A 13,451-nucleotide genomic window follows, 5' to 3' on the forward strand; every position below is an offset into this window, starting at 1 on the left:
AGCCCAGCTTACGTCTACTCCTAAGCCCCCATCGTCAGCGATTACCGACGGCAAACCCACTCATCAAAAACATCGACTGTCTAAATTTTTGCCTTCGGTTTTCGGAATCCAGCGCTGGCCGGCCCGAGATGAATGGAGGTTTCGGGGGGCTCGGAACTCTTGGGCCGTAGAAGGACCGACCCGTCAGTATCGATCAAGATGAGTACGCGTGGATCATGACGGCAACTCTAACGATCAACAGTGTGCGAATGTAGTTTCACAAGACGGAATCTGGTGGGCTGTGCATACACAGCACATCTCTCCAAGTAGGAAGATGCGGGAGTGGATGAAGTAAAAGTGCGCGCTAATTTCAACATGACAGACACATCCACTGTAGGAAGGATCTTCATTCTACGACCATATTCACGAGATACCATAGCAAAAGTAGCGGCCACTACCCATTCATAACAACAAGTTACAAGGTAGGGGGTATCTTTACCTAGAGTTTTCGGCATAATACCCAATCTACGAGTTTCCTCGTGGTGGCCAGCCGGAGTTTGCACCGCGCCATCGCACGACATGCGGTTGATTAGTTTAAGACTTTCCCATTCGAGCCGATGACAAAGAAAGAGGCGGCTTAGAGGGCATGTCGGGTTCCACAAAATTCAGCCACGAGCCGACAACTCCAGAAATCACAAGGATTGGGGGTATTCTCTCCGCTTCGGAAACATCACCGGTCCGAAGCCGATCAATTGTAGATTAACGGGGAACTTACTTACCTTTCTTAGGCATAGCAAGTCGAATGGAACATAGAAGCCTCACTACTGAATCGAGTCAGCTATGCTGACCACTTACTTGATTGCGCTGTCCTTGCGAATAACCTATTTCGGACAGGTAGGACCTTGTGTGCTAGCAAGGTAACACACGGCTGAGCATGTACTGACAGTCAGAAGGTAACGGCCCTTCTGGTCGGATTCGGACGCTGACACACTTCCACGGCTGGGATTCAGGCCTCATGGATAGGTTCAAGAATACCTGCACGCGTAGACATGGGGTAGTCAGTGTATATGAGGAAGCTGCTCATCGATGTTAAGACACCACCAACGAACATCTCAGCTTCCAAATCTCCACCACAATCGTTACCGCCAGTATGCATTCTCAGTTCAATCCTCCCCGGATCGGGAAGAGTGCCATGCTCCTCCTGCTCTCCTCCTACCTTTCGAGCTACGCATTTGCGACGGCAGTCCCCGAATCAGTCGACGTTGCCGTGATAGGCGCAGGACTTTCTGGCTTAACAGCAGCACGAGACCTTCTCCACGGCGGCAAATCCGTCATTGTGCTCGAGGCCAGAGACCGTGTCGGCGGCAAGGTCTACAACCACCCACTGAAGAATGGCGGCGTCACCGAAGTAGGGGCCGAATTCGTCGGTCCAACACAGGACAAAGTGCTGGAGATGATCTCCGATCTGGGACTGCAGACATTCGACACGTACAGCGAAGGGAAATCCATCTTGTGGAGGAACGGCACTCGCACGGCTTATACCCCTGATCCGGCGCTTGGTGGTTCACCGCCAGTGGACATGGAGTCTCTGCCTCTGGTTGCCAGTGCGCAGAAGCAACTGGACGACTGGGCAGCTGAGGTCAACACGAGTGCACCATGGACGCACCCTAAAGCTAAGGAGCTTGACAGCATGACGTTCCAGCAGTACATCGATCAGGCAGCACCCCACGCGGACGCCGCCCTCGTCTTGACCACAGCCAGCAAGGCCATCTGGGCTGCGGAGCCACGAGAACTCTCAGTCCTATACGTCGTCGCATATATCGCAGCAGGCGGAAACGAGACAAACGTCGGAACACTTGCCCGACTGATTGGTATCCAAGGCGGAGCTCAAGAGAAGCGAGTCGTAGGCGGAACAGGACTCATTCCAGAGCGCCTCGCCGAGAAGGTCGGACACGAACACATCGTCATGAACGCCGCCGTATCAACCGTCACCAAGACATCCAACGGCTACAAAGTAGTCTCCCGAGCAGGCACTGTCCATGCAAAGCAAGTCGTCCTCGCCATGGCACCTCCCCTCCTCCGTCAAATCACCTTCTCACCCGCTCTCCCCACCACCCGCCAACAGCTCAACCAAGCAATGAAGATGCCATCCATCGGCAAAGGCATCCCCATCTACAGCACCCCCTTCTGGCGCAAAACCGAAGGCCTAAATGCCCAAGTCATCTCCGACAACGGTTCCACACGCGTAACCTTCGACTCCACACCCGAAGACAGCAAATTCGGCGCCCTCCTCGGCTTCCTCCTCGGCGACGAAATGCGCGCGCTCGACGCCCTCACCCCGGCCCAGTGTGAAGAGAAGATCCTGTCAGACTACGTGCGGTATTTCGGCGAGGAAGCAAAGACCAACACGGAGTTTGTGTTGCAGCGCTGGGATCTGGAGGAGTGGTCCAGAGGAGGACCTGTGGCGGTTGCTCCGCCTAATGTGCTCACAAAGTATGGTCAGGCGCTGACGATGAGGGCCGAGGGGTTGCATTTTGCGGGCACGGAGACGAGTCCGTATTGGACTGGTTATATGGACGGAGCTATCCGGAGTGGAGAGCGGGTTGCTAAGGAGATTATGGGGACGGGGTACTGAGACTTGCGAGGATTGGGGTAGTAGTCATGGTGGTGGTAGTGGTAGTGGAGGGGTTACATCGTGATCTTGCCGTTCAAATCTGTAATTATAACCCTACTCCTGTCTCCGGACATCCTTAGTAAAGCAAATGGGATACTCTTTTCAGCAAGACGGGGTCATGTCATGTTTTGGGTCGCCGGAGAGCAAGAGTCTAGGTTCTTAGTTCCCAGCGCCATATCCGGGGAAAGGTGTTCGTGATCGACAGGCCCGCGCGGAATATACTTTCAGTAGCCGGGGTTGCTAACCTGCGAATTGCTTACCTTGACGCCAGATCGACATGTCACGGTGAGCCTCGGCTCCACCGTACACCATGAGGTTTGTGTATAATAGGAAGCCGTAGGATGTTGTATTTGCTTTTTTATCACCTCAGCATCATTCTGACTCGTGTTTCGCTCTTACCATCTCATACCCGCTTCAGGCCATTGATTCAATCGCAAGATACTCATCGACATCATGCACTTCTCACTTCCCCTCCTTCTCCTCCCCGCCATCGCTTTCTGCGCGCCAGTTGCGGAAATCCTGCCTACGGCACAGGATGTGATTCAGTCAGTGGTCAACATCCATAGCGCTGTTCTCGAGCTCGATCAGAAAGTACAAGCCTTCCAGGGCGGTTCGTTCGAGACTGCCTTTGTCGAAGGCAAAGAAGTGCTCGCTGGTGTAGCGAAGATCCACGAAGTAAACCGCGAAGGCTTTCGACGAGCAACCCTAGCTCTACCGCCATTCTCCATCAAAGATACTACCGATCTGATCAACACCGTCGTAGCGACTGGTAGGTTATCATCACGGCCCTTGCTGCACAGACAGAATGCTAACGCTCACCGTGACAGTCAACGTCAGCATCCCGAACGCGACCAAGCACCTCCAAGAGAAAGAGCCCGTGTTCAAGGCGAACGGCTTCTCAGCTGTCGTTATCGCCAGTCTGGCGCTGTTGGAATTCGACCACGACACGTTCAGCGCGGCAGCAGCGAAGAACTTCAACCTCGCTACCCCGAAGCCGAAGTTGGACGAGGGTATCGCGGCGGCAGCGAACATCCACAAGGTTATCCAGGATACCATTGTGTTCTACACTGTGAACGCGGTCGTGTAGAAGGGAGGATTGTATCCCAGGTGGTGTACAGCGGTGTAATGTCCGTTCATGATAGGTGCCACGCATGTGCATTCCGTCGGAAGTCGCGTCCGTATCAATACAAACACGTGCCCCATGTATCCACCTGCACCTGCAGCACCGCACATGCGGAAAGAAGTAAGCATGCCACCGATGACGTACCAGAATGATCGCCCACCGACCTTGTTTCTCCTCCACAGTCTAGATGCCGCTAGCTCTCCCGTAGCGCTCCATGCCATCATCCATTGTCAGCCTCAGCCCCAACTTTTCGGGCTCTGTGATCTCCAGACTTCCCTGTTGCACATCACCCCTCTTGTTGTTCCTGCCGAAGTAACAACAACTCCACGTTACACTCGCTACACGACAACCCCCCAGCGAAATTCCTCACGATGGGCATCTGCGGCAGCAAAGAGAAAGCGGGCGAGTCAACCGAAATGGCACGACCCTCACAGTCCCAAAACGCAGCCTCAATCGCGCAAACTCAACAAAACATCCCCGTCGCCAACGAAGGTCCCACAGTGAAACCGCGCCGCTCCCCCGACAACCCCATTGTCTACTTCGACATTGCAATCGGCGGCAAGCCAGCCGGCCGCGTGCAAATGGAACTTTTCCTTGACGTTGTACCCGCCACATCAGAGAACTTCCGCCAGTTCTGCACAGGCGAGGCGAAGCGCGGCGGCGGGTACAAGGGCAGCACTTTCCACCGCGTTATTCCCAACTTTATGATTCAGGGAGGCGATTTCATGAATGGCGATGGTACGGGGAGTGCGAGTATCTTTGGGGGCGATTCGTTTGATGATGAGAATTTTGAGTTGAGGCATACGCATCCTGGGCTGTTGAGTATGGCGAACTCTGGGTACGTTGAACTTTTGTGTGGGATGACGGGTGGACCTTTGGCTAATTTTTGAACAGTCCCAACACCAACGGTTCTCAGTTCTTCATTCTGACTGCCGCGACGCCGCATCTTGATCGCAAGCATGTCGTATTCGGGGAGGTGCTGGATGGTATGGATGTTATAAGGAAGATCGAGGCGACGAGGACTGGACCTGGTGACAAGCCGTTGAGCGATGTCGTTATCGCTGGATCTGGGCAGCTGTCAGGCGCAAAGCCATTGGCCTAGGAGTTGATGAATGCGTGAAGGTAATAAAAGCAGGTCGATTCGCGGTACACAGGTATCCATGTTTTGAAACCGTAATGATAATGTAATACATATACGCAAGACAGCGCAACTTTGGTCTGCCTCGAACCCTACAATGCCTCAATTGTTATTGTTGTTCGTTCTTATACTAATGTAGACCGCAGCGCACCTGTTCAGTTCTTTCCCTATACAAGACACCCCTGCTATTGTACCAGCTCGCCCAGCTCCGCCATCTGGATCCGCATAGCTTCCTCCTCCCAGAACTCCGCCAGCTGCTCAGCTCCCCTCCTACCACCCCACTGCCGCCCGCCTTGGTCCATATCGCCTTCGACTCCGTCCATGAGGCGCCGAAAGCAGCTCTTAAACTTGGGTTCGTTGAAGTGGTGGTAGGGGTGGTCCGGATTGAGCCATGCTGAACAGATATAGCAAAAATGTGTTTGGCACTGCGCGCAGGTCTGCAGAGATACGAAGTCAGTATGTGTGCCACGTGCATTTTATGAGGGTCGGAACTTACCATATGATTGCAGCCGTAACCTTTCTGGCAGGGTACAGAGCAGTATGGGCATGGTGTGGTGTTCTTCATGATGAAGTTGAGCGATGCTTGGTCGTCCTCGGTGAGCTCTGTGACATTGCGTGGCTCGCAGCGTACGAAGTCTCCGTGCCACGATGCTAGGCAGATGACACAAAAGGCAAGGGTGCAATCTTCGCAGACCTGCAACCGCTCCATGCCTCGCACACCAACGCCACGCTTTTCCGGACCGCTGTCAATCACGGTCTCTTGTGGTTGAGCTGGGCCCTCGTCGTCTGCTTCAGAGTCCGAATCGTCCATCTGCGTTACGTCCGTAATCTTAGGGTATTTGTCAGACCGCATAGCGCCTTGACACCATTTGCGCGGACAATATACGATGTTCGGGTCGGATTCTATCTTCTTCTTCCGCTTGATCTTCGCGTATCGCTCGACCTGGTCGCGTGATATAGGGATTTGTAACAGCTCCTTGGGTGAAAGTAGCCGGTCCTTCTTCTTCCCACTACTACCGCACTCCGTGGACATGCATTTGATGTTATTGACGTTGCCCTCTGTTATACAGCTGTCGTAGTATTCTTGCAGGCAGTTGGTGCAGAAAACATGGCTACAGCGGGCCATGCGGTAGCAGGCAGATCCCTTCTTCGGCTCGAGACAGACTCCACAATCGAATGTGTCTTTGTCAAACAGCTCCTTCTTCATCCGCCGACTATAGTCAACCAGCTCCTTCTGCATGGACGAGGGTAGCGTGAGGTCTTCCAAGCCAAAGGCATTCTCGGCCTGTTCTTGGAGAGAGCTGATGTACGAGAAGAGTATGGAGCCCCCTCCATACTCCTCCCAAAGTGTCTTCGCTTCGGTTGTCAGTCGGGCCTGCAGATCCTCGCGGATCCATGAAGGCGAAGTTGACAGTCGAATTACAGGCGGTAGATGTTCGGGATATTCGGCAGGCAGTATAATTTCGAGACGCAGCGGAGGCAGGTATGGGAGTCGTTCGACATCTTGCTGTGGCTCAAAGGTGATAGGTAGAGGCTTGGCGGGTGCGACGAGCAGTTCGAGAGAGGCCGAGTACGGATCGCTATCGTTGATGACCAACTCCGGGTAGATGGACTGCAGCGTGCTGAGCTCTTCGGCGCGCTCGTCTTCTAGGATCAATTCGGTCATGGCGGCAGATGGTAGGAATGCCGCGTTTCTATCGGCGAGCGGGTTGTATATGAAAGTGGCGGCGGCGGAGAGAGGGCGGAGATAAGTCGAATGCGGTCGCAACAAAGTGTGAAAAGGGCGTGGCGACTCTCTTCTATCGATAGCGCAGAAAGGCAAAAGACCCCTTGAAGAGGCCCATGGTGAGTCAGGCGCTGGCTGCAATCACTGCGATTTCATAGAGGCTTTCAAGAGCCAGGCCGTTGCAGCAGATACGAGCATGTATGTCGCACAATCCCATCACCGAGGTATTTCGCATGCCAAGGCCGACAGGGTACCGCCGGGATTGCGCCGTCATGGACACGGCAGGTGCACCCTTCACTCTTGACACGCTTCACCTCCCACGTGAAGTTGCTATGGAGGCCCCTCCGCTTGCGTCGCTGTCCCTGACGCATGTCCACTATGTTGGTCTCATCTACTGACAGCCAGAGCCGCTGCTAATCCGCCCAGAATCCCGCCGACCGCGTCTCCTACCTCTGCGCATGGCTTGCGCTTGTGCCCCAGGGACTCTGCGTCGTCTATGCGACGCTGATATGGTCAAATCGCGAGATTGAGATATTTCTCATGTTCGCAGGCCAAATGGCGTGTGAAGCGCTCAACTGGGTTCTGAAGAGATACATCAAGGAAGAGCGGCCGCGGGGTAATGTCGGCAAAGGATATCATGTGAATGTAGTACTGATAATTTTACAGAAATGCATGGAAAGGGCTACGGAATGCCCTCCTCGCATGCCCAGTTCGTCTCCTTCTTCTCCGTCACCCTAGGCCTGTTTCTCCTCTTTCGGCACGTCCCACACCCGACCGAAACCCACACCCCCTTCTCCTTCGGCGGTCGCGTCCTCCTTTCGCTTCTAGCAATGGTTTGCGCAGGAGCTGTAGCAGCAAGCAGGATATACTTGAGCTACCATACACCAAAGCAAGTGGTGGTCGGATGTGCCGCCGGAGCCCTCTTCGCTCTAGCTTGGTTCGGCTTCACCACCTTCTTGCGGAAGGCCGGTTGGATAAACTGGGCTCTCGAGACCTGGGTCTTGAGGACGTTGCGCGTGCGAGATCTCGTAGTACAAGAAGATCTCGTTGATTCTGGCTGGGCACGCTGGGAAGACCGAAGGAAACGGCAGGTCTTCCAAGTCCAGGGTAAGAAAAGCAGGTGAGCTCCTGAAATCTCTGTATATATCACTACGGTACGAGGCTGTCATACTCGTATCGGCTTGTCAATACTCAAATAGATGTGTAGCGCAACACAAAACAAGATTGGCGACTAGGCCCGCTTGCAAGCCTCTCGACATTCTTAGCTCCCGTGCGCCGTCGAGATCACCAGAGCTTCTCTCCGCGGAGTCAGTTTCGTTCGTTCAACATCTCAGCCTCCAGACAAGCATGTCCCTAGTACCAATCACAGATCATCGTCATGACATCTGTAACAGCCACCAACGTCAGGCTAGTCGTGGCCTCAGCCGTGTGCAACGGCATATTCTTGCTCTTCCAACATTTCGAAACCTATCATCCGCCGTGCTGCCTTAACAAAAGATATCTCCAGTCAGCCGTGGCTGAAGTTCGCCATTCACAAGCGATGATCCCCACAGTTAATGGTTCGGACTATATGTGGACCCTTGACGTGCATCTTCCGTCACAATCGTCATGCTTCCGCCATGCCGCTGGCTATGACAAACCCGTCAACCCGAATGATTGACCGCTATGGTATAACGGCGGCCGTTAATTCCTTTTAGGTCGTCTTTTAGGTCGGGTATCCCCAGCTTAGGCGTCCACGTAGTAATTGTCGTCCTTCGTCACCATTTTGTATAATCTGTTTTGCGAATACTTTTATCGATATACCCATCCCCAGTAATCTCTAATCCGACTTCATCTTCCGACGATGCCACGCATGAACACCTACCGCGAGCCCAAACCCCCACCGCACCGTTCCCGCAGCCACCAAAGAAGCCAAAGCCAAAGCGAAAACAGCAGTCCCCTCCCACGCAATGAATCGGACTACGACGTACCCGCCCCGGAACCGAAGAAACATCTCAGCAGTCTAGAAGGGCACCTCGTCGCAGCGAGTGGAGAGTTTGTTGGCACATTCATGTTTCTCTACTTTGCTTTTGCCGGTCAGCTCATGATCATCAACCAAGCAAGTGACCGGTCGATTCTGAATGGGTTTGCGAGCAGTCAGCAGAATATCTTTATTGCTTTGGTGTATGGCTTCAGTTTGCTGGTCAATGTCTGGGCTTTCTTTCGCATTAGCGGGGGGTTGTTCAATCCGGCGGTATGTATCCTCCCAGTATCCTCTAGGATACGCGTTAAATTGTCGAGCGATACTAACATACCTCCAGGTAACCGTCGGCATGGTAGTTGCCGGTCAACTCCCCTTCATCCGATCACTCTTCCTCGTTCCCGCTCAGCTACTCGCATGCATGTGCGCGGGTGGAATTGTCCAGGCTATGTTTCCGGGAGACATTAGCGCTGTCAATACTTCGCTGTCCCAGGACACGTCTATCGCTCAGGGAGTTTTCATCGAAATGTTCATGACTGCCGAGCTCGTCTTTGTCGTGCTTATGCTGGCTGCTGAGAAGAGCAAATCTACGTTCTTAGCTCCGATTGGCATCGGACTGGCGCTGTTTGTAGCCATGATGGGCGGTACGTTCTCCATTTCGCTGTTGGAAGACCCAAGCTAACAAACCACAGGTGTGTACTTTACCGGCGGCTCACTCAATCCTGCGCGTAGCTTCGGTCCAGCTGTAGCTTCAGCGTCGTTCGTCGGATATCACTGGATCTACTGGGTTGGTCCATTACTCGGTGCGCTTCTTGCTTCGGCCTACTACCGCTTCGTTAAGCACTTCAATTATGAACAGGCGAATCCGGGGCAGGACTCTTCGGGTGGTCACTTCTCTGCTTGAGTGGCCTGGGAAGTTCTGAGGAACGCATACGCGTCCAAGAGCGAGTTGGCTTGGGTGTTGGGCAATCCTACTTTACAATCGGGAAACAATGGGTATTAGTTCTGGATGGGTTTTGGAGCTTTGAATATACAGCGTGGAGTTACGGGAAGGTTCTCAGAGAACTATACATATATCGGAGTTCTTGATTTTGGGTTATCCCTCATTCGAGAGGACCTAATTGTATCAGCATGGTAAACATTTCGGAATTTGTGAGTCGTTCGTCAGCGATGGGTCTACACTGTAGGGGTGGCTAGAAATCGTGTCGCATTCTACAAAGGGCAATCTAGGGTAGGAGTATACATGATTTTAGAACCTGCCCAGTTGTGAACCTTTGATCGTATGTATACTACAAAGTGTGAACTGCGAGACGAATCCTAGCCACCACTAGTGACACGTATTTGAGCGGGCATTTACTCAACGAATCGCATCCTTTCTTTGAGCTACGAATATGACCTTCTCTCTTTCGTGTAATCAAGCAAAGAACCGCCCATGAATATTTCTGATGTACGTAAGAGATAGATGGAGAACTATGCGAGAGCAAGGGGTATGTACAGTATGGCTCATCGCATGAAAAGAACGCCGAATGCTGACCAAGTGCGGGGTCAATGCATCATTGAAAAGCAAAAGTAACCGCCCGTCGTAGTCTGCTTCTGCATACCTAGGTATTCATACATGGTAACACAGGAAACTAGAAATTAGACAACCCAAGAAAAGCTAGATGCTGGATGAGAACTAGACAGGAGAATCTTGCAAAGACTGTCCACGATCAGGGAAAAGAAATGCGACGGCATACGCCGCAAAGGAAGTGCAAGGAGGGATGGCTGTAACAAGCCCACCCTGTATTGAGGCCTTTTGCACAAGCGCAACGATGCAGAGACATATCCCGGCGAACATCAGTGTGACCAGTATATATCTGGTTCATTGTCAGTATAACCCTTGCTATTATCTGGTTGACTAGTCCCTACAGGCTGTCAAGCTTCACTCGACGAGTTTGATAGCGCAGGTACATCATCGTTGCGATGGACCAAATGCCAAAGATACTGTCGGATGAATCAGTAAGATCTAACGAAGATAAATGGGGAATACTCACGCCCAAGCGAAGCTTGGCCGGACCGCTGCGTCGTTGCGCGTGATGAACCACAGTACACTTGTAACACCCATCAACGGGCCCAACATTTGACTCGCCATGGTCACCATATATCCGATGGTGAACAACGCCATCGTGCCTATACTAGCGAAAGGAACGCGTATAGGAAACCCAGGAGGCGGGTTCGCTGTGAAAATGCCGTAGGTGTTCTGGACTGGGTACGGGGCCAGCGCTATCTGGTTGTCCATCGCTGCCACGGGTACGACCAAGTTCGTGAAAACGAGGAGGAGCGTTAGAGGAAGGAAGATCGTTTTGGCCAATGGTCGGATTCGCGGGCTAAGAAGAGATGTCAAAGCCTCGCTGGATGGCGTACGAGGTGCGGTCGTTACGCGCATTTGTTTCGTCAATGCAGAAGCGGCACCGAAAGTCGTATCCTGGTAAGGCTTCGTGGTTGGAGAAGCCATCGTCGTATCCTTTCGAGCGATGGCGGAGCTTTTGGATTGCGATGCACCGAAGTCGACGCTCAATTGCATCCTGGTCCTGCTGTTCTCAGTTTCTGGAAAGGTTAGCAGATATACACAGAGCAAGTAAGCGACCAACCTATAGAAGTCAAGGTTGGAATTTGTAGCGTCGACCAAGAATCAGTTGCAAGTAGAATTGGGGGGATCGCTTCAGAAAAAGGATTCGCTCTGCGAGTCTCGATAGCACAGTGTGCGAACTCTGACCGGTCATAGAAGACAGGGCAAAGGAAATGGTGGCTGTGTTGTTGAGCTCAGCCCATGTTTCCGCGGCTTCATGCACATAGTAAGGCAGAATTAAGACTGCGTGTCTCGTCGCTGTTCGTTGGAGATGGTGGAGGACGCAGAGCAAGCTGCCACCGGTACACGGGGGTGGGTGACACGAGAAGAAAACAACGGTTGTGTATCAGACTCAGCCACGCCTTTGTCACGCCACAGTAACGAGGTGGCACACGCGGGACTGCATGCTGAGCTACGGTTCGCTCGTCATGGTGGAGGACTCGTTGAGCGCACACCGGTGTCTGGCTTGCGCCTCAGCCTGATGCATCAGCTCGCAACAGGGCAACAAAGCCCCGCCTTATCTGTCTGCCTAGCTAGTTCTGACGTGTGACAGCTGTGGGACGACTGCAGAGGATTAATCTTTAAAACCGTCGGCGCAACGCTGAAATCACCTTGTATGCTATCCGCAGCCTGAACGATCCATCACCTCAACCTCTCTTCCAACTACAACAACATAGACCCGCAACCTCGCGACGGCGGTGAACCATTGCCAAACACTGGGACTATCAGCAAGCACGCTACACAATCAACCTTCGCTATGAGACTACCACGATGGTTATGCTGCAAATGCGGGGACGGTACTATGGAGTCCACCACACGGCTTCACCAGTGCTTACTGTGTGTCATACTGCCTCTTTGCTTCATCGTGGACACAATAGCAGCACTTGATCTCGGTCAACACAAATGGCAGTGCTTCTCGCTGGAACCGGGCCCCTACAGCGCCAGTCACACTGCCGCTGTATCGACCATCGCATTCTTCACCGCATCCACCATCATCTACCGCGTCAACGTTCACGATCAGTGGCAAGACCATTTCCTCCTCCTCGGAATAACGTCTGGTGCCGCCTCCGGCCTTCTTCTCAAAGGAATGTTACAAGAAGCCATTCTTCACTTCATACCATGGACTGTCATGCTGTCTTTACTGTGCAGCACGATACTTCACAGAACGATTCAATTCGCCCGTTGTAGAGGTCCCGTCACCTCCGACCTCGAGACGGAGGTGCACCAACCCCAGGCGCAAGACTATCATCATCCATGTTGCTTTCAATGGCAGAAACAGAGCCCCAGCCTCGCGATGACGGCTAATGAGCTAGAAGAGAAGACGCCCTTGCTTCCTTCAAACTAACATGGACGGAGTCCGCAATATGTGCGGTATTTGCAGGTTGTGGGTTCCATTTCGCCAGAGTCTTCTTCAAGTCAGCTCGCGTGTCAACAACCAGATTTTCGTATTGGCATTATCAAGCACCTTTTGTATACAAGTTTGCATAGTTCAAGGATGGGAATGAATGAGAGAATTTGGGTATCGTACCTTCCGCCTAGCGTCACCGCGTGCCGCGTTTTCTTCCGGTGTCGAACGACAAACTACTGCCATCTTGACAGCTCAATGTGAACATATCCTAGTCACATGTTTCTCTAGATTTGGCGAGCATACACCCTCAACATGAGATAAAAGGTTTCGGCGACTCGCAGTCGATCCGTATATCAGCCTTGAGACCCACGGCATGCCCCGCAGCAAGTGCCTCAGATAAACAGCGTCTGACCAAGAACGCTCCCCAGATGACGTCGGAACCGGCTGAGCTGCAGCTTAGACGAACCTCCACCTACGACTTCAGCGACACAAGCCCGAAGTGCCTTAGGTCATAGATGACGGCGCCCGAATGCCGCAAATGGTTAGACTCCGACGTGCGCTGGTCTGCATTGGAGATCCGATCATGGCGTGGCCTACAAAATAGATTAAGTTGATAGGCTCACTCGGAGTGAAGCCATGGGTGAAAGGCACGACAAGGTACAATCTAAAGTTCCAGTGACAGGGGACAGCTTTGGTGGAAATCGCGAGTGCCAGGTGGAAGGGAACAACTTTGGTGGAGATAGCGAGTGCCAAGTGGTAGGGGTACACAGCCCTGCTGCATACGACTCGGTGTCGCATCTGTGGCTGTGGTTTGTGGTTTCTCGATCCGTCATGTCAAAGTGCTTGAAAAGGTCCATTTCCTTTACCAGAGTGATACTGTCCAAGTCATTTCCTG

The 13,451-nt window shown here is 52.8% G+C and overlaps 6 protein-coding genes across 6 annotated transcripts; 5 read left to right on the plus strand and 1 right to left on the minus strand.

The window, feature by feature from the left end:
* Window positions 1-1,129: 1,129 nt before the first annotated feature.
* J4E85_009419 (uncharacterized protein) lies at window positions 1,130-2,614 on the plus strand (the record flags this gene model as incomplete). Its single annotated transcript, XM_051473643.1, has 1 exon — window positions 1,130-2,614. The coding sequence occupies one exon, from the start codon at window positions 1,130-1,132 to the stop codon at window positions 2,612-2,614; it is 1,485 nt and encodes a 494-aa protein (XP_051322428.1).
* A 492-nt stretch (window positions 2,615-3,106) lies between these two features.
* On the plus strand, window positions 3,107-3,740 carry J4E85_009420 (uncharacterized protein; the record flags this gene model as incomplete). The annotated part of the gene is made up of 2 exons (XM_051473644.1): window positions 3,107-3,422; window positions 3,481-3,740. 2 exons carry the CDS (start codon window positions 3,107-3,109, stop codon window positions 3,738-3,740), a joined length of 576 nt encoding a protein of 191 aa, XP_051322429.1.
* A 407-nt stretch (window positions 3,741-4,147) lies between these two features.
* CYP3_2 (Peptidyl-prolyl cis-trans isomerase H) lies at window positions 4,148-4,878 on the plus strand (the record flags this gene model as incomplete). Its single annotated transcript, XM_051473645.1, has 2 exons — window positions 4,148-4,614; window positions 4,671-4,878. 2 exons carry the CDS (start codon window positions 4,148-4,150, stop codon window positions 4,876-4,878), a joined length of 675 nt encoding a protein of 224 aa, XP_051322430.1.
* A 221-nt stretch (window positions 4,879-5,099) lies between these two features.
* J4E85_009422 (uncharacterized protein) lies at window positions 5,100-6,580 on the minus strand (the record flags this gene model as incomplete). The annotated part of the gene is made up of 2 exons (XM_051473646.1): window positions 5,100-5,351; window positions 5,411-6,580. 2 exons carry the CDS (start codon window positions 6,578-6,580, stop codon window positions 5,100-5,102), a joined length of 1,422 nt encoding a protein of 473 aa, XP_051322431.1.
* A 332-nt stretch (window positions 6,581-6,912) lies between these two features.
* Window positions 6,913-7,764, plus strand: J4E85_009423 (uncharacterized protein; the record flags this gene model as incomplete). The annotated part of the gene is made up of 3 exons (XM_051473647.1): window positions 6,913-7,020; window positions 7,067-7,256; window positions 7,307-7,764. 3 exons carry the CDS (start codon window positions 6,913-6,915, stop codon window positions 7,762-7,764), a joined length of 756 nt encoding a protein of 251 aa, XP_051322432.1.
* Window positions 7,765-8,483: 719 nt separating this feature from the next.
* On the plus strand, window positions 8,484-9,504 carry J4E85_009424 (uncharacterized protein; the record flags this gene model as incomplete). The annotated part of the gene is made up of 3 exons (XM_051473648.1): window positions 8,484-8,873; window positions 8,941-9,244; window positions 9,293-9,504. 3 exons carry the CDS (start codon window positions 8,484-8,486, stop codon window positions 9,502-9,504), a joined length of 906 nt encoding a protein of 301 aa, XP_051322433.1.
* Window positions 9,505-13,451: the final 3,947 nt, after the last annotated feature.

This window comes from Alternaria conjuncta (genome assembly GCF_024043145.1).
Source record: "Alternaria conjuncta strain BMP 0040 chromosome Unknown scaffold_17, whole genome shotgun sequence".
NCBI lineage: Eukaryota > Fungi > Ascomycota > Dothideomycetes > Pleosporales > Pleosporaceae > Alternaria > Alternaria conjuncta.